The sequence below is a fragment of the Capra hircus genome, chromosome 10 (genome assembly GCF_001704415.2).
Source record: "Capra hircus breed San Clemente chromosome 10, ASM170441v1, whole genome shotgun sequence".
Lineage (NCBI taxonomy): Eukaryota > Metazoa > Chordata > Mammalia > Artiodactyla > Bovidae > Capra > Capra hircus.
This window is the reverse complement of record NC_030817.1, coordinates 26,025,623-26,050,664: the sequence shown is the minus strand read 5'-3', so window position 1 is coordinate 26,050,664 and position 25,042 is coordinate 26,025,623. Positions and strand designations below refer to the sequence as shown.

The window sequence follows — 25,042 nt, the reverse complement described above, 5'->3', positions numbered from 1 at the left end:
CCACCTATGACAACTCAATTTTATTTCTGCAGTGTGTGTCCACAGCAGAGCAATGGCTGCTCTGCTTGGGCTCCCTGCAGGTGGCATTAGGAGAGGCACCAAGCGGATGACTTTTGCTGCCCGCAATGTCCTTCTACTGCTGTTGCTTTAGGGTTCTGGAGCCTCTTCTACCGGCGCTGCCCCTTCCCCTGAACCACCAGGGTCCCATGGAGACCCACTCCCGGGGATTCACACAGGCAGTCACAACTGTGATTGGAAATATTCTTTATTTTGTAAACATCTGTGTTTAAAATAGATGAACCCTGCTCACAATTCCTCTACTGGACCCGAGACACAGCACACAAAATTTCACCCGTCACAGGGAGAAGGTGGGGCTCACAAGCAGGTGCCAGGGGTGGCGCTGAGTCTCAAGACAGCAAATGCAGATGTGGTCAGGAGTCCACAGGCAGGTGCGCCTGCTCAACAGTCTAAGGCCGGGGCCCAGGCCGCCTCCTGGATCAGAGTTCAGGGATGAGAGGCCGACTCTGGTACCTGGTGAGCCTAGCTGCACCCTAAAATCCCAGCGCCCCTCCTGCCCCATACCTCTCCCCAGCAGTGGCCCCGTGGATGCAGCTTCTCAGGCCATAGAGTCTCAACCCCAAGGTTTCCCTTCCAGAACCCCTAGGGCACAGTAATAATACAGTCCCTTTCCTGAGGGGGTAGGAGAGGAAGGCAATGGTGCTTGGCCAGACCTTCAGGGAAGTGGCGACACTGATCCACAGACTGGAGCCAATGGCCAGCATAAACTCCCCCTCCCTCAGGTCCCTGATGGAGGGCACACCAAGGGCTGGCACTGTCAACCCCCCACCCCAGAGATGGTGCTGCCTATGTCTAGACGTTTGAGGAGTCAAGTCCTCAAGGAAGCATTCTCAGCTGTGGTCACGACTTCATCCTAGAGTCAGCTCTTTACATTTCTCATCAGCCGACAATTATAATTACTCTGGCTTTCTTTTTCCTCCCATATAACCTGTTCCACATCCCTACATCCTGAGCTGCCCTCTCCTGATGTGGTATCTTAAGAGTCAGGAGGGAAGGTTTGGTGATTTCATCCCTCACTATTTTTTCCAGAGGAGTCAGTGGGGCTCTTAATCCTTCACACACATGTGTCCTGGACTTCTTATTAACAACTGGTGAATGTGCAAGGCCTAGTTCTTTGTTTTTGCTCCAGCACCAGCCATGCCTCACAGCTTACGACTGATCCTTCTCCCGAGGCTTCTCCCATCTTGGGAAGGTGGGGAAGAACCCTCCTAGGGCTGCTAACTGACATGCTTTCCCTCTCAAAGGGCCTCCTGCAAACTACTCTGGACTGTATGGAGTTAAAGAAACTTCTTCCTGAAACAAAGGGCCCCGGAGGAGGGAATCGGCTTCCCCCTACCTGTCGCCACAGGGCAGTTGGCAAACCCACGAGCCTCTGACTCAGGAGCTCGAGGAACAAGATGAGCACTTGGTCCTGAAGGCTGAAGGGACAGCACCATGCATTCCCACCCAGGGCTCGCCTGCCTCCTGCCCACGTGCTCCCGCCCTTCTCCCACAGACTCTGGGTCTTGGGAGAACCTTAAGAGCCGAAGGCTGGGCTCAATGAAAGACCACCAGCCTGGTTCTGTCCCCTGTCACCTGCCAGGGGGTGTTGGGGAAATGCCCTTCTTACATAAGAAATGGAAGATGAGGACCCGGAATTTCTGCTGCTGCCCAATTCCCCTCTGGTTTGCAAACTGCTGTCCCAGCTCTTAACTTGCAGGAGCTGGCCCTTCTCTTCCAAACACTCCCCTTCCTGCAGTGTGTGGCTGACTCCGGGGTAGGGTAGGGGGGCTCTCCTCACCCCTGCAGTGCCCACAGGCCTTGATCCACATCTTGAAATTCAGGAGCCCCAGGGGGTACGGGAGGTAGAGAATGGAGGTGACTTTTTATCCCTGCCACCCCTCATCATTTTTTTTCTTCTCTGAAGCACCTGTCTCCAAGCTCAGGTCCCCCAAGAGGCAGGTGGGCAGGCAGCCAAGCACGGGGTAAACTGGGGTGGGAGGGAGGAGAGCCCCAGATGTGGGGACCACCAGTTAGGGCTTTCCTTCCTCCCCTGCATTCCTCTCTGCCTGGGCACCCGGGAGGCAGGCCGGGTGGCACAAGAAGGGGCGGGTGGTGGCCGGGGGAGATGGGGGGCTGCAGGTGGGGCTTCTCCTGGGAGCAGAGGAGGGGGAGTGCAGCCCTGGGCCTGAGTGAGGAGGAAGGGGAAGGCGCTGCCCCAGCAGTGACACACGGGCGTGGGGAGGTGAGGGCTTCCATACGAGTACAGCCGAGCAGAAGGGACAGACAGAGAAGTGGGAAGAAGCGAGAAACAGCGGAGAGGAGACCAGATGCACCGAGAGACAAGGAGCCTACAGTGGCCTTGATTCCAGACTCGGGCATCGCCTGGGAGCTCCGGGCAGTGAAGACGTGCTCGTCACACATCGGGGGGCTCACAGCAGGCCTGTGGCTGGGGACACAGGCTGGTGGGCCCCCCCCGGGTGGAGGACTGGGGGCAAGGCTGCTCCCCGGGGCCAGGCAGGGGAGGAGGAGCAGCGGCCAACATGCCGCAGGGTCACCCAAAGGAGAGGGGCAGCGGTGTGAGGCCCAGGCTCCCTTGTGCCCACAGGCCTCCTGCGGGGACAGGGGGGTTGTGCGGGGGTGCTCCACGCAGGATGCTCAGCACCAGCAGGTTTTTGAAGAGTTTGCCGGGCCCTCAGGTTTGCCTTCATCCTCCTCCAGCTCCGCCAAGGCCAATTCGTGGTTAGCACGTGTCCGCAGACCTTCCAGCTCCTTCCTGTGGGCTTGCAGCACCAGCTCCGTCAGGCGCGTGAAGGACTGGGAAAGCAAGGAGCACAGTTGGCTGGGCATCTCCCTCTCTTCCCCAGTACCCCTGTGGCTGACCCCTGCCCCGCCCCCTGCCCAAGCAGGGCTCATCTGCTCTTGGCCCCTCAGCTGCTTACCACTCCATTGGACTCAGCCCAGGAATGCTCACCTCTTTAATGTTGAGGTTGGTGCAGGCACTTGTTTCGTAGAAGTCCATGCCATACTCTCTAGCCAGCTGCAAGAGAAGAACATTCCTGAAAGGGAGTCAGCAAGGGAAGGGAGGTGCCCCGCAGCGCCTGGCACATCCTCCTGCCAATGCACTCAGGGCCCTTGCTATGTCTCGACCATTTCTCAGGAGATAAGTAGATCACTTCTTGGATGAGACTGGGAGCTCCAAAGACACAGGCCAGCAGAGTTCAGGAGAAGGTGCTCCACCGATGCACCCCCACCCCACCCAGCTACACACAGGCACACGTACACACCCAGCAGGCACATGTATCAGGAGACAGAGAGGCCCAAAATGTTGTGGCGAATCAATGAAAAACACGGGCTTGGCGGTCAAACAGACCCAGACTTGAAAACCAGTGCTGTCACTTAAGAGCTGGATGACAACTTACTGATTCCCTTTAAGCCTCCCAGCTTCGTCATCTGCTCAAAGGGGATGAGTGTGTCTATCAGCCAAGGTTGTGGAAGGATTAAATGCATCTATCTCTAAGCACTTGCTTAGCACAGGGCCACACATACAGTACTCAACAAATACAATATTCTAACAGGAGCTAGCTTCTACTTTCAAACTTTTCAATAACCATGTATTCTTTTTTATTAAATCCTAAGCAACAATTTATATGCAGAGTACATCATGAGAAACCCTGGACTGGAAGAAACACAAGCTGGAGAAATATCAATAACCTCAGATATGCAGATGATACCACCCTTATGGCAGAAAGTGAAGAGGAGCTAAAAAGCCTCTGGATGAAAGTGAAAGAGGAGAGTGAAAAAGTTGGCCTAAAGCTTAACATTCAGAAAACGAAGATCATGGCATCTGGTCCCATCACTTTATGGGAAATAGATGGGGAAACAGTGGAAACAGGGTCAGACTTTATTTTTTGGGGCTCCAAAATCACTGCAGATGGTGACTGCAGCCATGAAATTAAAAGACGCTTACTCCTTGGAAGAAAAGTTATGACCAACCTAGATAGTATATTCAAAAGCAGAGACATTACTTTGCCGACTAAGGTCTGTCTAGTCCAGGCTATGGTTTTTCCTGTGGTCATGTATGGAGGTGAGAGTTGGACTGTGAAGAAAGCTGAGCGCCAAAGAATTGATGCTTTTGAACTGTGGTGTTGGAGAAGACTCTTGAGAGTCCCTTGGACTGCAAGGAGATCCAACCAGTCCATTCGGAAGGAGATCAGCCCTGGAGATCCTTCCAGGAGATCCTTCCTTTCTTTGGAAGGAATGATGCTAAAGCTGAAACTCCAGTACTTTGGCCACCTCATGCGAAGAGTTGACTCATTGGAAAAGACTCTGATGCTGGGAGGGATTGGGGGCAGGAGGAGAAGGGGACGACCGAGGATGAGATGGCTAGATGGCATCACTGACTTGATGGACGTGAGTCTGAGTGAACTCCGGGAGTTGGTGATGGACAGGGAGGCCTGGCGTGCTGCGATTCATGGGGTCGCAAAGAGTCAGACACGACTGAGCGACTGAACTGAAACAATTTTATTTCAAGGGCTAATGGGTGCTATTGACTGAAGAGGGACAGAAAGACTCTTGAGGCCCCTCAGAGTAAGTGGGTGACTCTGGCCTCAGTGGCATCCATCGATCCTCCTATTCTCCGGGAGCAGGGTCCCCCTGTTTACGCAGACGTTCCCTCAGCACCATCCGCCCGAGCTCTCTGCTGCTGTGGCTTCTCTGACTGTGGGCCTGTCATTCCTGCATTTTCCTTCCAACCTCTGTCCAGGTGTCAGGAGGACAGGGAGTGGGGATGGTGGTGAGATGAGATGAAGGTGGGACAAAGCTGCTCCTGGAGCTGCTAGAGAAGCAGCAACCTAAAGCCCTTCTTCCTCGTTAACAGGATGGGCTCTCAGGCAGAGGTAATCCCACTCTGGGAGCCTTGGAGCTGAGACAGGGCTTTGTTTCAGGATAGACCCCAAGTCACTGTCCTCAAGGGTGGCAACTCACCAAATGCCTTAGGCTGCTGTGGGAGGTGGGAGGGAGGGGTCCCTGACAGTGACAGAATCCTGGGCCGTCCTTCTTAGAATTGGCCCTGGAGGCCCGTGGAAAACCCAGGGATGGATTTGGCCAGCTCTCCCACTTACCTGCTGCCCTTGTTCTCTTCCCACCTGCCGTTTCTGCTCTTCATCGGCCTTGTTCCCTATAAGTATCTTCTGGACACCTTCTGGTGCGTACTAGGGCCAGAGGAAGGCAGAACCGCCAGTGAGTGCGGCCTTCCCCATCCCACCCCATCTCCCCACCATACAGCCTCCACAGGCGTGCATGCCAGCACCAAGGTTCAGAACCCCAGGGACAGAGTGGGCCAATGGGGTGCAGGCGCCAGGCTCCCCCAAGTACCGCGGCTGACCGCAGGGGTCCTAGAGAGACGTTGTGGGGACCGTCTAGGATAGAAGATGCTGGTGTTCCCTTGGGTTGGACAGCTGGAAAGGATCCTGGACTTAAGTCCAACTTCTCACTCTACAGATGAGGAACTGGGGACTCAGAGCTCCAGGGGCATGCCCAAGGCTCCAGAGCTGTGGTGGCAGAGCCAAGACTGGAACCCCAATCTCCCAATTCCGCCTGGTCCTGAGATTTCGGGTAGGAAGCTATGCACAGAGGAGGCTCTGTACTAGCTTGTTTCTGGGGAAGACACAGCCATGGAGGCCTGGCAGGGTACAGAGCATGAGGGCATGGCTGCTGGGGACTCACCCCCGTACCTTACCCACGGGGGCCGCAGCCAGGGCTGCAGAGGAAGGGGAGAGTTCCTGGTAGTGTCTGCTCGCCAACTCTGACCACCTTAGCCCTTCCCGTGTGGGCCTCGCCATGCTCTCCCCTCCCAGTACCCTTCCCCACCCTTGCCACCAGCCCCCCCAACCACAGTGAGGCCGCGTGACCTACCTCGTCCACATCACTGACCCACTTCATGATGTGCTGGTAAGAGCGCTCGCTGCTAATGTCATAGACTAAAAATATTCCCTGAGAGAGAGGAGAGAGAGATGGGGGAGGCAGACACACACGGAGACAGTGCAGTCAAGGGGCCCGAAGCTGGTGGGGGGGGCACGTTACATGCTGGGTCCCCGCGGCGGGGGGCACTTACATGCTGGGTCCCCCTTCCCTGCTTAGCATAATGAAGATTCATAAGCACCCAGAAAAATCGCCTTCTCTCTCAGTGCCCCCAAGCCACTGCTTCCTAGATCACAGAGCTCTCTCAGGCAGGAAGGCACATGGGTCTTTGGCGGGGAGAGGAGGGTGGAAGTTGAGGGTAAGGACCTGCCTGTAGTTGAGTGCCCACAGAGGAGCTGATGAGTGAATAATTGATCAAGTGACGGAAAGACTGCCCTGAGCCCATCCTGCCCCACTCCCCAGGAGGCAATCCGAGGGCCCACTTGGGGATCAGTGGCACAAACATCTCAAATGCCCAGAGCCAGGCGGTGGGTGGCAGCACTCCACCTCTAAACGCTGAGAACAGTGTCTCACCTGGGCCCGTCTATAGTACTGCTTTGTGATGGTCTGATACCTCTCCTGCCCTGCCGTGTCCCTGCAACAGAAAGGCAGCCGGTCAGAAAGGCAGGGACCGTGGGAGCTGGTGGGGAGGGGAGGAACAGGAGCTGGGAGACCCTGTGCCTTCGCAGGAGAAGCTGGAGAGCTACGAGTGAAAAATCAGTGGCACTTTGGTCCCCAGGTAGATCCAAACGTGCCTGACTCGACACGAGAGAGGACTGGTCATAGGCGCTGACGGGGCTTGTGGGGCCTTGTCAACTATACCTGCACCAGCAGCCGCAACCATACACGGGCCGTGGAGGACTGTCTCTAGGATCGGGCCACTGTGGCCAGACTGGTGGGACGGCTCCACCTCCAGTCCCTCCGGGACCTCTGAAGGCAACGCCCATACCGCTCTGAAATTGGAAGGGGGCTCCCAACGCTGGAAAGGCAGTGCTTCCAAGAGCACCAGGCTAGAGTCACAGCGGCCCCCTGTGGCTACTTGTGGGAACTGCACTGTGCTGTGGCGAGGAACTCTCACGCCAGGATGGGGAGTAAGCCCTCCCTCTTTCTAATCCTACTGCAGTGCAGTGCAGTGGGGGGCTTGGCCTCAACGGAGAAGCTTTATTCGAAGACAAACCCACAGTGCTTAGTTTGCCAATTCCTTCTAATTCTTGCTTTTTGGTGACTTGCAGTCAATCCCATAAAGTTTCTTAAGAAAGAGATGAGATGGACTTCCCCGGTGGTTCAGTGGTTAAGATTCTGTGCTTTCACTGCCAAGCGCCTGAGTTCAATCCCTGGTCGAGGAACTAAGATGAGCGATTAAGGCTCATGGGAGCAGGAGATGGGCTCTGAGACTTCTGCATCTTTCCATCAAAGAGGTGGCCAGTTTCTCCCGATGAAGCCTTGGGGTTGTGTGCATGGCAGCTCAGGTGCAGCCCCAGGGCCTCTCCTCCCACCTAACTCACCAAATCTGTATCCGTACTTTGATGCCATCTACCTCTATGGTCTTCATCTTAAAGTCGACACCTGGGGAAAGGAAGCAAGCAAGGAAGTTAGCAAGGGTGCCTGCTGAGACCTGAAGTAAGGCCCAGGGTACTCATACCTGAAGGTTCTCCTTTGGGTTTAATTTGGCAGAAAGATGGCATGAGGGAAAGGCCTTCTTGAACCAAAAACAGAGCCTGGGCAGTGTCCAGGGCTTTGAATGGGGCTTCCCTTCCTATCTGAGCTTAGAGTTGCCAGGAGTAAAGGGGCTGGGACACACAGCAAGTCAGAATCCACTCCATCGCTGTCTTACGTCGCCCCAAAGCGTGTCTAACTCTAATCCCATGAGAGGTCTTCCTGTCTCTACTTCTGCACAGAACCACCTGTATTCATCCCTCCTGGAACTTTGCTCCCTAGGAACAAGTCTACCTCCTTTGCCTGGGTTGTTTCTCTCTCTGCCTTATGAGCAACTAGGAGGGGTTAACGGCACTGTCATGAATGTGGAAAAGGCAGAGATTGTGGCAAAAGAGGACTTTCGCCCCATGGTGTGTATCAAGCCTCCAGCACCTAGCAAAGGCCCGCCAAGGAGATGGTGCAGTGCATGCGTTGTTGACTAGGCCTGGCCCCAAGAGGCACTGCTGTTTACCAGGAGGAGCATGGGCTTGAACGTCAGGGCTGCACTTGAATCCTGACTCTGGCCACATAATTCATAGCTAGGACCCTGGGCATCTTGCTTCTCTGAGCCTCCATTTCCTCATCAGTAAAATGGGGACATTACCAGTCATTTCAGAGGGTCACTGAGGAGACCAAATGACATCCTGTGCCTGGCACCTGGTGGCCATTCACTCGGTCACAGCTATCACTGTACCAAGTACCGCCCTGGTGCACACCAGTGCTCCTGGGTGACTGCCACTGACCATGTGAAGGGGTCGTGGCACAGCACGTCATCGGGGAGGGAGGTATAGACAGACAGGGTTCTCACCTGCCTAGGGGCGTGAGGAGCTAAACTGCCACGAGACATAGGGAACGTAAGGGGTCTGGCAAACCAGCCCAGGGAGGAAATATATCCGGGGATTTTTGCGACAGAAGTCAGCGCCACCAGCAGCACGCAAGCATCAATCTGGTGACAGCAGAGATGGGGTGCCTCTCCCCAGCCCTAATCATGCGAGGTGCTGTGCCAGTGACTCAAGGGCTATGTCTAGTAAGGTGGCTAAGCTGCGGTCTTTGTGCACTCCCTGGAGACAAGTCGGGAAGGGGCACCATTAACCGGTGTTCAGGTGGGGAACAGGCTGAAGGCAGACTTCTGGACCACAGTCCCTGGGCTGCACAGCAGAGCCCCAAAGTGCTGAAATCCCCAGCGCCACCCCACCTCGGTATGAGTACTTCTCCGCTTATCCATCCTGCCCCCAGCTTTCTACAAACACAGACAGATTAAATTCAGCATCAAGAGCAAGCATCATTTAATTAAAAGGGAGGAGAAGACTCAGACCAGACAACCTGAACTAAATCAAGTTGGTCGGACATGAATCATTTTTCACCTGCCCAAGCTGATTCATATCTGTTGAGCTGTACTTTTCCGAATGTGCGACATCTGGCAGCCATTCTTCCAAGGGTGCCCAGAAAGTAGAAAAGCAGAAAGAGAAGGAAGGAGAGGGGACCCCTGGCCTTGCTGGTGGGGGCAGGGGCAGAAGCATGCTCACCCGCTCCCTAAACAAACATTTGTCAAGAATTTGCTTCTCTGCAACACGTGGTATGGAAAGGAATCAAGAAACCTTTCCTGTTACAGTGCCTTCTTCCTAGGAGAACAGGTAATGCTGTTCATTTTATAAAAAACCTGGCTCATCGTCATACCAGCTCAGTCCAAGGATGCCTTTTGCAAGTGGTCACATAGGTGGGGCTGGTGAGAGAGAGGGCTATTTCCTTTATTCCAGAAACTTCCACGGGATCTGTTTGCCCTGTGCAGTGCTAGGCAGATAGAGTGCCCAAACAGACAGATGGCCCCTGCCCGTGCAGAGTTTATTGGCCAGGAGACAAAGGCCCAGGGAGGTGAGATAAGGCGTCCAGGTCGGCACAGCAAGTAGCCAGGGCCTGTCAGAGGGCAGGGCCCTTGCACTATCTCTCGGGGCGGTGGTGGGGACGAGAGGAGAGCTGTGTGTTACCCAGGCGGAGGGGTCTTACCTACGCTTTTCTGTTTCTCTCTGGAAAAAAATGGAAAAGCACTTGGCAAGGGGAGGAGCCCCCAGAGCCGGGAAGCTTCCCCCTGAGACTGAAGGCAGGTCTGAGAAGCAGCAGGGCTGACAAGCCAGGGAGCTGCCCTGGGCTTGGCCGCCTCCTCTCTTCCCTCGCTTCTCAGCCATGTGGCCAGGGAGCAAATCCGTGGAATTCTGGGGGCTCACTGCACCCCCCCACACCCCACCATCTTGCAACCGAGGCCCTCCTGACCACCCATCAAACCTGTAACACCTCTGAGAAGTGGGAAAAAAAAATCAGCTCTTCCCCTGCACGAGGGAAGAAAGTCTAAGCCTTCTGAGGGGTTTCCTCTCCCACCCATTCACCTCCTTTTTAAACGGAAAGAGTAACAGCCAAGAGATCTTGCACTGGAAGCTGCTCCTCTACTCGGTTCCCCCACTCCCTGTGCCTTCCACCATGTCTACCTACAGTCGGCCCTGGGCCCTGGGCCCGTCCGTGGCCCCTTTCTTGTCCCCGTGTGGCTGCTGGCTTTTTCCACCGCTGAGCTCTGCCGGGCAGAGTCAAAATGCTGGCCTTGTTCAGTCACCCAGGAAATCATGCCTTGCCACCCCAGCCAGCCCTCGCTGCTGCTCAGAAGCTGTTTATTTGAGGCGGCTCACCCACCACATTCCTCACGGCCACTGTCCTTCACGCCGAAGGGCTCAGCCCCGGCCCACCCCCTCCCCTCTCCTAGCACTGAAAGCATCCAAGAGAACACCTTGGCCACTGTCTTACGGGCAAAGTGACCGCTGCGCGATGCAGCTTTCTTCTGAGGCTCACGTCACTTTCTCAGGCCGTCCTGCCATCTCCACCTTCCCTGGGGAGACAGTCCTCTATCCTTTTCGAGTCTCACCTCTCAGCTGTCCTCAGCCCCTCTGGCTGCACATCCCAAGTTTCACCTGTGTTGCATCTGCAGCCTCTCCTGGGAGAAGACAGATTCTTCATCCGCGTCCACCCCCGGAGTGTTCTCACTCTGGCTCCTCTAAGGCAGCGCTTCTCAGGCTTTAAAGTTCATGCAGATCATGTGGGGACCGTGTTGAAATGCAGATTCTGATTCACTCGGGGCGTGAGATGCGCCTGAGATGCTTCACAAGCCTCGGGGTGAGGAAGATATCACTGGCCCACGGATCACACTCTCGACAGCAGGCGTCTCAGGACAGAGGTTCTCCAAGTGTGGTCCCCAAGCCCTCAGCCTCAGCCAGGGCTTGTTAGAAATGCCAGCTCCTCAGATCTCTAGCATCCAAAACTCTGGGTGGCGGTGGATAGGAATCTGTGGTTTAACAAGCTCTCCAGGTCATTCTAGCACACGCTGAATGAAGACTGAGGATTCCATCTGAAATAAGCTTTGCCTGTGAGGCATTTCCTTTGCCACAAGGGAGGCAGCATAGGAATTCTCTGATTCTCAAGATCAGCTACTCTGCAGCTCAGCTTTAGAATCGCCCAAAGTGATTTTTTTTTTTTTTTTAAAACAAAATGACACTAGTGGGTAGCTTAAGATGTTATGGAAAAATCTGAATGAACTTTGTGGCCAACCCAATACTTCGGCTTTCCTAGACATGATGAGTCAGAATTTGAAAGCAAGGGGCTGAAGCCTTTATTTTTAACAGGACAATGAGTGATTTTACTTTTTAAATTATGTATTTATTGGCTGTGTCGGGTCTTAGTTACAGCGTGTGGGCTCTTTCATCGGGGCATGCAGGCTTCTCTCTAGTTGAGGCACGCCAACTTAGTTGTTCTGTGGCGTGTGAGATCTTAGTTTCCCGAGCAGGGATCAAACCCGTGTCCCCTACATTGGAAGGCAGATTCTTAAACATGGGCCACCAGGGAAGGCCCCTGGGTGATTTTTAGATAGAGGAAAGTCTGAGGGTTCTAATTTAGTGGAAAAGCTATCCTTGGCACTGGAGTCAGAAAGACCTGGGTCTGAGTCCTGATTCTGGCTATGTGACTTTGAGGAACTTTCAACTTCTCGGAGCCTCAGTTTGCTTGTCTGTAGCAGAGACATCACCTTGCCAACAAAGGTCCATATAGTCAAAGCTATGGTTTTTCCAGTAGTCATGTATGGATGTGAGAGTTGGACTGTAAAGAAGGCTGAGCGCTGAAGAATTGATGCTTTTGAACTGCGGTGCTGGAGAAGACTCTTGAGAATCCCTTGGACAGCAAGGAGATCAAACCATTCAATCCTAAAGAAAACCAACACTGAATATTCACTGGAAGGACTGATGCTGAAGCTGAAACTCCAATCCTTTTTGGCCACCTGATGCAAAGAGCCTACTCACTGGAAAGATCGAAGGCAGGAGGAGAAGGGGACGACAGAGGATGAGATGGTTGGATGGCATCACCGACTCAATGGACCTGAGTTTGAGCAAACTCCAGGAGATAGAGAAGGACAGGGAAGCCTGGCGCACTGCAGTCCATGGGGTTGCAAAGAGTCAGACACAACTGAGCGACTGAACAACACCAACAAGAATGAGAATATCACTGGCCTCCTAAGGGTTGGTGTAGGATATAAATTAGATAATATATGTACACCTCCTAGTAGATAGAAGATAGTTCCCTTTGCTAAATAAAGGTTCCTGGGGAGGAGCCAGAAAAACAAACCCAGAACACCCTTGTCAGGAGAGAGAGCACAGTCTAGTCTCTCGCTACGCCTCTACCTTTGCTTGTCTGGCAGCATCAACGTCACTGGGGAGCCTGTTAGAAATGCCAGTCTTCTGGGCCCCCAGACCTGCTACTCCTAAGGCACACTAATGCTTGAGAACCAGTTTCTAACCTATTTCCAGGCAGAACCACACGCATGGCTCATGATACTGCTAAGCAGTACCTCCTGGCTGGAGGACCCAGAGCCCTTGGTTCTCATACCAGTCCAACAAAGGAGGCAGGGTGGGGATTATCACCATGGGGCACAGTGAACCCAAATAATCTGCTCCCGATCCCACATCCTATGGCCGAGCCAGAACTGCGAATCGGCCTCTTAAGACCTGCCTGGGGCACCTCTCCTGCCCAGCGGCTTCCCAACCCTCTGAGGCTGTGGAATCCCACTGCCTTTCTGTCTCCTCCCCACCTTCCCCACACCTGTTGTGTATCACGAGGCGTCTAGCAGTGAGGCAGTGGGCACACGTGGAGCACGCCCACTGTAACTATTTCCAAGGAACCTCTTGCTCCTCGAGAGTTCATGATTCCATTTTAAGCCCAGAGGCACCACCCTGGACAGCGCCACCTCAGAGTTTCCTCAAGCGGGCCGACATCCCTTCCTGGGCACAGGGGACACTCGGGTGTGAAGGAACTAGCAGCTCCCTCCACACGGCGCAGGCAGAGGTTCTTGGAGACCATGGGGTCCAGGGAGAAGAAAGTCAAGATGTGGTTGTCTCCCACCCAAGGGCCCAAAGCATGACAAGCAGCTCACTGTCTCCTCCCGGGACCTCAGATCCATCAGCCGTGGTGTCTGCCACACCCAGAAATCCGTTCTGGGTGAAACTGCATAGCCTGAAGCCTCCGCTTGGGAAAGCAGGGCTGGCCACAGCATGTTCTTTGTGGAGAAGCAGCTCCTGCCTGGGCCAGCATGGACGTCTAACTCCAAAGAGGGCCATCAATGGGCTTGCCGGTGACCCACAGCATGACCTGGCCAACAGGGGCAGGGGAGCTGGCTTAGCCTACCAAAGCAGCGCCTTCCATGTGGTGCAAAGGGGACCGGCCAGCTGGCAGCGAGAGGAGCAGGAGGCAGACAGATGTGCGGTATGGGTCCCAGCACAGCCACCCATCCGTGCCAGGCTCCAGGTCTCAGCTGGTGAGTGTGCTTATAGCATAGACCCCTTTCCTTAGAGCACGTCTCAGAATGCCAGAAGAGCTTCAGTCTGTGCTTGCCCACGGTTCCCCTAGGCTGGTGGTCTCAGCTACAGGCCCGGGAACGGACGAGGTACCCTGCTCCTCACCTCCCCCCTTCTTCTCTTCCAGCCCCCACTAGATGCACAGTACCTATGAGGCAGGGGAGAAATTTTGTATTTGACAAAATTCTGTGTCTGTTTTCAAAATCTCCGCCTCCATCCCTGCTCGCTGCCAGGCATAAGAGTAGCAACTTCATTAGCGGCACCCCCCTGCCCCAGAGAGGAGGAGGAGGGATGGGTGCCCATGGCTCAAGAGCAGGGCATGTGTCCTGCTGTCTGAACACCTCGCATCAACGACAAGAAAACGCCTCAGTGAATCCACAGTGCCAGCTCCTGACGCACCTGTGATGGTGGTGTCCTCACCACCCTGGTGGCCTCTGGCTCCTCCCAGGTCCCTGGCTGTGGGGCTCCCTCCTTCAGCAGCAACCTGCGGTGCCTGCCAAGCCCCACCTGCGCCCTGGAGTGCAATCACAGCACTACCGTCAGAGGACTGGAGGCTTGGAGCAGAGGGACCAGGCGGGGAACACGGCGCTGCCACTGGCCCCGCTCCTAAGACAAGCTTAGGAGCTTACTGCCAGCCCAGTCTAGCGGCGGAGGGCCTGTGAAGACCAGGGAAATGAGGGGACAGATACATCCAGGGGACCAGCACTCCTTGTCTCTGTCTGCCTCCAGAGAAAGCCCTGGAAAGCACAGGAGTGTGCAGCTCAAGAAACAGACGGGCAAGGTCATTAACAACACAACTGTGGGGCCAGAGTTTGGTTCCCATCCTGCCTTTACCACTAATTACCTCTGTGGTCTTGGGAAAGCTACTCAACTTCTCTTTGCCTCAGTTTCCCCACCTGTAAAATGGGGATGACATCCCCTATTGTCAGAGGATTTCTGTGAGGATCATGAGATAAACCCACAACAGAGCCTGGCACATTGAGTTTTATTAAATGTTAGTTGAGGAAACTATCAGTGTTCTATGAAGGGGATGCGATTAGGGTCCTGGCTTGGGGGATGGAAAGAGCCCTAGAAAGCTGGAAGGGGCTCGTGTTAGGACAAGGAAGGAGAGAGGTGCAAAGAGGGGAGTCAGCCACACTAAGCCACAGCATTTCAACAAAAAGTGAAAATGCTGCCCGCAGTGGGAGCCAGATGGCCCCCGGAGTCCGGCTACAACCTGAAATCTGGCAAAGTTAACTGTAGCCTGTTGGCAGGCCAGAACCTCATGGGTTAACGTCAGGTGCCAGGTTGCCTCCCTGCCCGGTGCCACGGGCATCAGGTGGAAACAGGGTTTTTCTGTGCCAAATGCTATCATTGTGATCAACCACAGCCCAGAGGCCCGGCAGCCTGGGGACCTGAGCCTTCTCCTCAGCAATGCGATGCCACCACAGGAACCACTTAATACACCTGAAACCCAAGGCAGACACCCAATCCCTGGAGCCGTGGTGGCTCCAGTTACGAAGCTCAAGTCCCAGGAAGGCCCCCAGCCCTGTCCCCTGCAGGAAACCGGTATGTGCTGGGTGCAAGGCGCTCCTGGGGGACACGGCGGGAGGTCACCCTGAGAAACCCCACCGCTGTCTGGAGGAAAGGGCAGACCCTGTGGGGCTGTGGCTTTCTGACTTTGCCACCCAAACGAGGCACCAGAGTGATGCCCTTCCCTCAGCAAGAGAGCAAAGTGTAACACCATGTCCCCGCCAGCTGAGGGACAAGTAAGGGGAAGAACAAGGAGAGGGGAAAGACGAGGGACAGCTGAGAGACAAAGCTCGAGAGAAGATTCCAGACCGAGGCTCAGGCCACACAACAGGCCTCACACTGGTCAGGTGCAAGGCAGGGGAGAGTGTTCTCTGCTCCACACCTGCCACTTGCTGCATCCTTCTTCCCCCCTCCCTTCTGTCTGGGGACTCCCAGCCTCCCTGTCCGTGGGGCTGCGTGCCACTGACTTCCCCTCATCCAGATCTGGGATGACTGTCCCTCATGCTGGGGAAAAGGGGTCCACAGGCTCTCTGAGAAAGGGCATCAGGCAGCATTTGAACCATCACACTCTGGAGGGATGGGAAGCAGGGCCTCTGGCAAAGTCCTGATCCTCTAACTCCAAGGCCGTGATTCAACCTGAGGTCAAAGGCCCTGGTTCAGCTGTCCACCCACAAGGCAGACTGGTGATGTCAGAACAACATTCTCTCTCTCTTTTCTAAGACACAATCAGATGCAGTGCACGTGATGATAGGGGCAACAACTCTGGAGGCAACTATTTTCACAACAGATCTTGAGATTCTCTGGAGATGCAGGAACCCAAGGGCTGTTATCACGCAGAAGGGTTTCCCAGTCAAACGTGAACTCCCATGATGCTGGGAGGAATGCATGCCCCAGTGCCTGAGCCCTGGGGGCTCCTACTCCAGAGTCCTGGAGGGTCACTTCAGCAGCCTGGCTAAGCTGCTGGGCGTCGTCTGACACCAGCAGTGACCCTGAGCAACAGGCAATATTGACCTTGGTCTAAGACACTGACCTCTCATGTGTGCATTCACCAGGGAGGACCCCACTCACATAGGGATCACAGGAGCTGCCTTCTTGCTCCCTGCTACGTCTGAGCTTATCCTGTGGCATGTATCTGAGCAGAGAACTTACTGGAAACTGTTCACCGCTTACAGAACTCTCCCCACCTTCTCACAATCTCAAACACAGGAGTACAGAGTGAGTTTCTTATTGTCTGTGAGTCCCCGCAGATTCCCTCTAGGGAAGTTCTCTAGGAAATGTGTGCATTCATTCATTCATTCAAAACAAACTGTTATTGTTAGTTCATGTGCCAGGAACTAATAAGCCAGGGGACACAGCCTTGAATAACACAGAAATATCCTTGTCTTCAGTGGAGTTCTATTACAGTGGGGAAGACAGATAATAAATAGGGAAACCAGTCATTCCAGAGAGTAAGAAGTGTTGATGCAAAAGCAGAATCATGGAGTAGAGGGTGAGGACACCCAGGTATGGCCTGCTTTAGACTGGCTGGTCAGAGAAGACCTTTTAGAGGAGGTGACACCTGAGCTGAGGTCGGAATGACAGGAAGGCATCTGCTGGGAGAGGGTCTGAAGGGTCGGGGCCCCAGGCAGGGAAGGCGGCAAATATCCCTCAGGCTGGAACACATTTCCCTGAAATTCACAGTTCCTCAGAAGAGGAAAAACACAGGAGCCACATCATTCTGTTCTGTGATAAAGAGGGAAAGCTCAGCAAGGGGGCTCCTGGGGACCCACCCTCATCACGCACATGTGTGCACACACCTTCATGTACACAGGAACTCATCTGGAGGCTCTAACTGAAGGACGCACTGAGAAACCCCTCAAATGCTGGCAAGGCCCACTTGGAGACTCCTCACGCCCACTTTGTGATGAGATTGCTACCTCATGTGTGTAAGTGCCCCATTCCTGTGCAGAGTGGGTGTTCAGGAAACATCGGTCCCCTTGCCCTCCCGACTGTTGCATGCATAGACCCCCACTGGGCCTCCAGGCCATGTGCCATGCGCTCCAGCCAACCCCATCCTGACCCACTCTCACATGACCTGGGCTTGGCTCTGGCAGCTGACTGCCGAGTGGTCGGTGGGTACTGCTGAGGCAGCCAAGGTCTGCCAGGCTTCTGACCACCCACTCCTCCACCCTCTGCCAAGCCTTTTCCCAGGTGGGCCTGTCAATGTGGCCCAGAAGCAGAAGGCAAAGGGGGAAGAAACAAGGGCCTGGAGCCTCAGGAGCAAACATCTCAGAGGGGACAGGGCCTCTAGACATGTCTGCCCACACACAGAGCCCACAGAGCAAACTCCATCAAGGGTCTAGTTGACAAAACTATGACCAGCCACTGCCAGCTGGGCCAGCTGGACAGAAGAGTAGCAGCCCCAAGTTGTGAGGTGTTTTCCACACACCCTTCCTCCACCCCCATCCTTTTGGAAACCCTGCTCAATTCAGAGGCCTCACTCAAATGTCACTTCTTCTGTGAAGCCATCACCAACCAACGCAGGGGGAATATATCACTCCTCTGTGATTCCAAAGCATTCTGATATTGCTTTTGCATGATATTCTGGTTGTCTGTTTGGATGTCTGACTCCTCAATAGCACTGTGAGTCCCAGAGGGCAGCACAGCATCTTTTTTACTCTATATTCTCACGGCCTGGCAGAAGGCAGATACTCAGTATACATGTGTGTGTGTGCTAGCTGTGACCGCATAGACTGTAGCCCTCCAGGCTCCTCTGTCCGTGGAATTCTTCAGGCAAGACTCCTGAAGTGGGTTGCCATTCCCTGCTCCAGGAGATCTTCCCGACCTGGGTCTCCTGCGTTGCAGGCAGATTCTTTACCATCTGAGCCACCAGGGATGTCCACTCAGTATATATTATTCAACAAAATTGAATAAATGAAAGAAAAAAAAAAGAATGCATAGGTGAGGGAATAAATGAGTGAATGAATGAAGTCATTACGTTCTAGGAGAAAAGATGAGTAGAGAGAAAATTTTAATCAGAGAAGAGGGATCAGGGAATGACCCCTATTTTATAGCCAACTGTTGGCCCTCTCTATGGAACAGGGGGCTCCAGTCACCGAGTTCTCCCTAAATATGTTCTCAGAAAAGTAACATGAGGGCAATACTCAGATCTCAACTTCAGAGGTGCCCCCAGCCAGACTCCTCAATCATGGCCCCTGACAGTCCCCAGACTCAGCCAACAGCGGAGGCACAACTGGCCCTCCAGCCCGGAGCACTCAGAGCAGGTGAGGGAGGCACTGTCTCCCCCTTGGCTCACAGGAGAGAGGGTCTGCTTGGCACCTTTGGAGGGCCTTCTGGGGTGAGCAAGGACACGCCCAGTGCAGTTTGGGGCAAGTGGAGGAGAGGCGATGGTTCACGTTGGGTTCACCTGCGTGTAAGACGTGAGTCATCACTTCTCTAGGGCCTCAGTTTTCCTAGTAATAAAATAGGGCCGATGATTCATTCTTTCCTCCTCAGTGGGAGGAATTGAGTGTCCAGGAAGCTCTGTGATCCGCTTGACAAAGCACATTGCCCAGGGCACAACAGCCAAGGAGAGGTCAGGGGCCTGTGCAGAAAACTGGCAATTTTACAGGGAAACAGGCACAGATATTAGATTACAGCAGAAGGCACGCTGAGAAGAGCGGGCAATCAGGGTGGAAGGGTAAGGGCCAAATATTGATTTGGACGTTATGAAGCTCCTCACCCAGCTGTCTGGGAAGCAGGCAGGAGGAGAGGGGAGGAAGAAGGCGGCACCAGGGTGCTCGAAGCCATGGGTGAATCTGCAGAGCTGTGCAGGTGGTACGGGAGCACAGAGCAGCCGAAAGCAGGCTTTTCGAGCAGTGCTCGGGGATCACGTCCTCGGGGGAGGGGGTGTGTGCAGCAGGGCCAGGGAGCCGAGCAACATGTGGCTGAGGTCGGAGCCTTAAGGCAGGGCCACCCTGTCCCCTCAGGTCACCTCTTGCCCCACTCCTCCACCTCTGGATGTCCTCACAAACTCACTCTTCCTTCTCAGCCCCTCGCTCTGCCAGGGCAAGGGGGAAACCGGCACCAAAACTGCACTAAAACCCAGAGCCTACTCATGTGCCCCCCAGTTCCTGTGTTGCTCACTGGTGTCTCCCCAGCTCCTCGCCTGGCTCCTGGCTTGGAGTGGCGGGTGCTCCACCGGTAGTGCCTGAATGACCGAATGCCTGAGTGATGGACATGAGGGCCTCAGAGCACGTATTGTTCATCTCCAACGTTCTTGTGAACTAGGAATAACCACAATAACACAATGAGGACAGCTGCCATTTTTTCTGAGAGCTCTGCCAAGTGCTTTGTATCTGTTAGCCCCTGTAATCTTCACAACGAGCATTAAGGCAGATTCTGTTACTATCTTCAATATACAGATGTGGAAATTAACGACAGAGACGTTAACTGTCTGTAAGGCCATGGCGAACCTCAGGCATGTGCTCTTTTTGTTCAACTCAGCTTCTTACCTCCCCTTCTTCAGGGTCTGGGGGAGCTGGGGGGCACAGAGACCCTCCTGACCCTCCCACAGTTCACAAAGCATGTATACACAGCGCCTTATGGTCTGGGGGCCCAGGGACCTCGGGACTGTGGTGCCCAAGCATCAGCCCCCGTGTTTGTTAGGCCACTCGACAGCAGGCTCAGATCTCTCCCCTCTGGTCCTTCCCCAGCCCACTTTCCCCTCTTCAGTTAGCCACAAGCCCTTGCCCCAGGCAGGGAGAGAACAGAACTTCCTGAGAAAGATGATATGGCATCAGCAAACCCAGCTGAGGAACCAGGCCCGAAGCCACAGCCATTCAACCAGTCAAACCGGAAAATCATAGGCCAAAGCCTCCTATGAGCCCAGAAGGTGGCCTTTAACACAAAACAGTCTCAAGACCAGGTGACAGGTCTTCCAAGGAAGAAGGGAAGACCAAGGACTGGAGGGAGAACGCCAACTCATGGGCCATCCTGACAGCTTCCATGCCTGGCTGACATGTGGCCGCTGCGCAGAAAGGAAGTCAGAGGTCACTGCACGGAGATGTCCATTGGGACGGGACATTGTCTCCCGGCTGGGCAGGCAGTGCCAGCTACGTGAGGCCTCTCGGAAGGGGCCAGGTCAATGGATTTGAACTACTCTCCACTTCTGGAGGGACACAAGAACAGGTGACTGTGAGGGGCTCCAGAACAGGTGTTGGGGCCACAGGATGGGGAGGGGGGGAAGAGAGAGAAGGGACCAGCTGAGAGGGTCTGACATGCCCAGATACTACCACTGGTCTCCCTTGACTGGTCTCCCAGCCAACATTCTAAATGCCATTTTCTCCCTTCTTCCTGTCATCCCCCTGCTCAGAAACCCTTGACACCATCACGAAGGGGCTCAGCCAGCTCCTCAGCCAGGCCGCGGTGCCCCCTACCCTCCTTCCCTCACCAGTGGGATGTTTATGGAGAGCGTGCCTGGCCCTGTAGTAGGACGATGCAAACAACGAGGAATGAGGTTTGGTCTGACCCTCAAGGCACCTGAACTACAGTTTGGCAGACAGAGAGATAAACAGAGGAATGTTCTCACTCCTTCCCTCTCTTCGGTTCCAGGTTCCAGCCAGACTGCCCAGAGTTCCGTGAACACCCACTGAACTCCCACCTCTGTCATCTCCGCTCCTGCCCCTCCGTCTGCTCCTTCCCTTGCAGGAGGAACTGAGAGGCAGCCCACACTGCAAGGCCTCGCTCCAGCCTCCCCTCCTCCCTGAGCCTTCCTGCCACTTCCCATCCACCGGCCGCCTCTCCTTCTGTGGCCTCCTCCATCGAACGCTTCGGGGAGCATCAGCGCTTGTGCACGGGCCCCTCACCATTCACGGGCTGCCTCAGGCAGGTCTTCCAGGGTTATTCAGCTGCTGGTACCGAGCGTAATACCTTCATTACTAGTAATGATAAGGATCGTCATCCCTCCCTTACACTTGAAGAATGCTTCACCACGTGCTCTCAGACAGACTCTCTCCCTGTGACCAAGGCTCTTTCTTGGCCTGTGTTGCTTTCCCAGCTGGATCACAGGCTTCTGTGGGCAGGCAAAGGTGGATTGCAATCTAACACACCTGGCAGTGTACTTCATGGTGAACGCTTAATGAATCGGTTTAATAGGTGAAGAAATAGTAGGGAACATCATGGCACTGACTGCCCTCCTCTGCGTGGGCCCCCTTCCAGGTCAGCAGAGCTGCATGGGAAAGAAATGCCGGCTCAGGGCCACCTACCCACGAAAGAGGAGTGGCAGTAGGCCTCCTCATCACCCCCTGCAGGTTCTTCTCTGGAATGTCACATGCTCTTACAGTAAGTGACCTCAACAGTGAATCACAAATCGACATGGTCCAAGAATCTGAACTCCGTCTTGGCAGTAACTGGAAAATTGCCCCATTTTCCCTATTCACAGAAGCAGCCCTGGGAAAGGTGCCGAGATCAATGTCCAAGATGGTAAGAGAATGTGTCTTAGACAAGGAGCAGCTCGGGAGAGGTGACTCCAGGTTTTATTCATCTGAGAATCTTCAGGTCGCAGTGCTGAGCCTAGTTACAGAACACAGTTTTTTGTGGGGGGTGGGGTGGGGGGAAATGGATAAACTAATGAATAGGGCTTGGTAGTGGCCTCGTGGCTCCTTGATTTGTCTCTTGGCTGCCCCTCCCATCTCCCTGAGGACCTTTCTGCATCACAAAAGGGAATGCTTTTCTTGACCATCCAACTTCTCCCCTAGGTTCTTAGTTACAGCTGAAAAATATGACCAAGACAACGCAAATCACAAACATAACAGTAAGCTTTAAACAGGAAAGTATTCAGGAAACCCAGTGGGGCAGATTTTAAAAGGCTGGTGTGAAGAAAGGCAGGTTTCTTCCTCTTCCATAGAATCCAAACTCCTATACAGTCCTCTGCATCCTAGGGAAAGGCAGGCCCAGCTGTGAGTACAGAGAGAGTCCTCACCTGCTGCAACCTGTCCTCACATCCCATCTGGTTCCTCAGCCACTCCCAGGCATTTCCCCAACATCTCCTCTTCCCTGAGCCTGCCCCAGAGGCCTGTAGCCCTCCCTTGGCCTCCAGACCCTCCCCATTCCTAAGATGTCTCTCATTCAAACAGCAGCCCAGCCCAAGCTCCTGGACATTCAAGGAGCTAAGCTAACAGCTCCCCTGAGGAAGATGAATGCGCCTGTCCCCTGACCCTGAGTCCCTTGAAGATAGTGAAGCAAAGAGAGAATGAGATCCTAGGAGCTCCATGATGATGACGACAGTAGTAATGACCAGCCTTTTCCAGGTTCTGTGTCTGACTCAAAGTGCTTTTACAAACATCACCTCATCTAATCTTTACAACACCTGGACAGGCAGGAATGTGTTATCCTCCCCATTCTACAGGTGAGACGCTTATGTGATATTCAAGGACCCCCTGCCCCAAAGTGAGGTTCCCAGGTCTGTCTGACAACAAAAACTGCCTCTAAACCACGGGGCTCTGCTCCTCCTGGCTCTACCTGCCTCCTCTCCTCTCTTGGCAAGGAGTGGGTGTGGGAAGGGAGGGTGGAAGTCTCAAGTGGAAGCCGAGTGTGGGGCCCTTCCTGACGGGAGAAGGGCCTGGTCAGTGCTGAGGCCACTCGAGGGCGTCATCAGAGAAACTGCTAGACGTGGGTGAAACGCCCTCCACTCGGGCCTCTCAGAGGAGGCGCCCACTCAAGTCGAAAGACGGCTCAGAGGGGCGGCCACCCATTCCCTCCCAGAATGAGTGATTCCAACAGTCCTGTCCAGCAAATGCCACAGGCCTTGTCCCCTCTAAGCACCGGCTGGGGCACTGCCGGAGCAGAGATGTATTCTGAGTCCGGCCTGCCTTCTGAGCCCCTTGCCTCGCCAAGTAACCCTCCTGGCCCTCATTCCCCTCAGCCTCCTTTAAACAAACGCCTCCGCTGACGTTTTTCTGGAGCCAGCTAGCCATGCCCCATTCCGCGCACTGGCTCGCCCTTACCTATGCCCTCCTCCAGGTGTTTCCCACCTTGCGGCTTACCTTCACAGCTGCGCCCTGTCAATTCAATCCCTTTGGCCCCTCCCTTCCTCCTCTCTTCTCCGCTTTGGCTCCACACTGGGTCACCCCTGAACTGAGGGGTACCCAGTGGCTCGGCTCCCCCTACTCTGAACCCCCTCACCCTGAGCACAAGCTTTCCTTCCCCTCCCCCTCTGCACCTGGGGGTGAGGGGTGTCATATCGGTGGCTATGATTCTCCACTGCCCCAGCTTGGAGTACCCAGGCCTAGGCCACCCCGTTTTCTCGGCTTCTGCGGGGAGGCGCCCCAGCCTGAGGCCCGAGCGCCTACCCTAGTCACCGACAGCAGTAGGCGGCCTGTTATCTCCAGGAACCCAGGCTTAAATCCCCAGCCGGCGGTCCCGCACCCTGGGGTTCATCCCCGCGCCCTTGCCTCTGGAGCCTCCGCCTCTAGGCGGAGCGGCGGACCCTTGCTCCCGGGATGGAGAAGGGGCACGGCCGCCCGGACAGGTGGAGGCGGCGGCGGCGGGGAGGGTGGGGCGCCCCCCGGCCATCGCCCCTTACCGATGGTGGAGATGTGCGAGGAGTGGAACTCGTTGTCGGTGAAGCGGCACAGCAGGCAGGTCTTGCCCACCCCAGAGTCCCCGATCAGGAGCAGCCGGAACAGCACATCGTACTGTTTCGCCATGGCTGGGCCGGAGAGGGCCGGGGGCTGCGGGCGGCGGGCTCAGCCCTGCTCCGCCGGGGCCATCGCGGCGCGCGCTCGCCCGGCCGAGAACGGCGCCGGCGGCGAGAAGGGAGCGGGGCTGGCACCGCCGCCTGGCCGCCGCTAGCTCGGTGCTGGGAAGCGTGTGCGGCGGGAGCGCTGTGGGAGGAGAGAGCCGGCCCCCGCCCGCCCCTTCCCCCGCGCCGCCGCCGCCGCCCGGGGAAGAGGCGGGGAGCGCGCGCCGGGGAGCCGACCCCTCGGCGGGGGCGAGGGCGAGGCCGGTGCGCGCTCCCCGTCCCCAGGGTGTGCTGCCCCGGCCGGGGCCCGACCCCCTCCCGCCTGCTTTGGGCGAGGATCCGAGACGCAGGGGTGAGGGGGTTGGGGAACGGTTTTGTTTTCCTGTAGACCTTCCGAGTGCACTGGGAGGCTGGGATGCTGGGATGAGCTATCCAGCCCACCTCCACCAAACTCCTCACTTGTTCCCCAATCCCATCCCGAACCTGGCCCTGATAGCTCCGCCCTAGCCGAGCGCCCGCCCTCCGCGGGAGCTTACCCGGCCCGGGGAGAGGGCCCGAGAGGGACAGTGGTTGGTCCTCACCTGGGCTCACCCCGGGTCGGAAGGCCTCGGTCTGGGTCTGGATTAAAGCGCGCGTTTTCGCTTAGAAGTCGCTGCCTCCAGAAACCCTGGAGAGTATTGCTAGAATTCTCCCTCTCTGCCATCTGGCTTCTCCATAACCTTGCATGACTGTCCTCCCTTCAACCTCCCCCTCCCCCACTAACCCCAGGGGAAATGTCTGCTGACCTTCACCAGGCTGAAAAGACAGCGGATCATAAAAACACTTCCAAATGCACAATCCTTCGGAAGTGTTGCGCAGGCAAGTCTGTTTTGAGTCTAAGCTGCTTAGGGTCGGTGCTCAGGATGCCAATATATTATTTCAACCCACTAAGCATTTCTGCTGGTGCACACCAATGACTCCAAAGAATGAATGGACCTCTGTTCAAGACCCAATTTACTACCACTGAACGTGTTAGCACCAGAGAGAGGCAAATAAATGCTCTCTGGAGTCTAGAAAATGGCCTATTCCTGAGAATAAGTACAAAGAGAGAACACGTCTAGCCCATTAGATCTTTAAAAAGTGATGAAAAATTGGGTGTGTTTGACTGTTTTGAGGCCGAGTATTGGATGTGAATATGTTTTTCAGTAGTAGGTCAAGGAAAGCAGTAAGTCCGTTT

At 55.1% G+C, this 25,042-nt stretch overlaps 1 protein-coding gene across 2 annotated transcripts; it reads right to left on the bottom strand.

The window, feature by feature from the left end:
* On the bottom strand, positions 248 to 23,945 carry RAB15 (RAB15, member RAS oncogene family). 2 transcript variants are annotated; one of them, XM_018054064.1, is made up of 7 exons: positions 23,668 to 23,945; positions 7,524 to 7,584; positions 6,553 to 6,613; positions 5,974 to 6,051; positions 5,181 to 5,270; positions 3,032 to 3,097; positions 248 to 2,874 (listed from the first exon to the last, which is right to left on the bottom strand). In XM_018054064.1, the coding sequence occupies exons 1-7, from the start codon at positions 23,789 to 23,791 to the stop codon at positions 2,716 to 2,718; spliced, it is 639 nt and encodes a 212-aa protein (XP_017909553.1). In that variant the 5' UTR covers positions 23,792 to 23,945; the 3' UTR covers positions 248 to 2,715. The 2 variants fall into 2 exon arrangements, with proteins under 2 accessions (XP_017909553.1, XP_017909554.1); XM_018054065.1 differs by lacking the exons at positions 7,524 to 7,584; positions 23,668 to 23,945 and adding an exon at positions 6,841 to 7,499.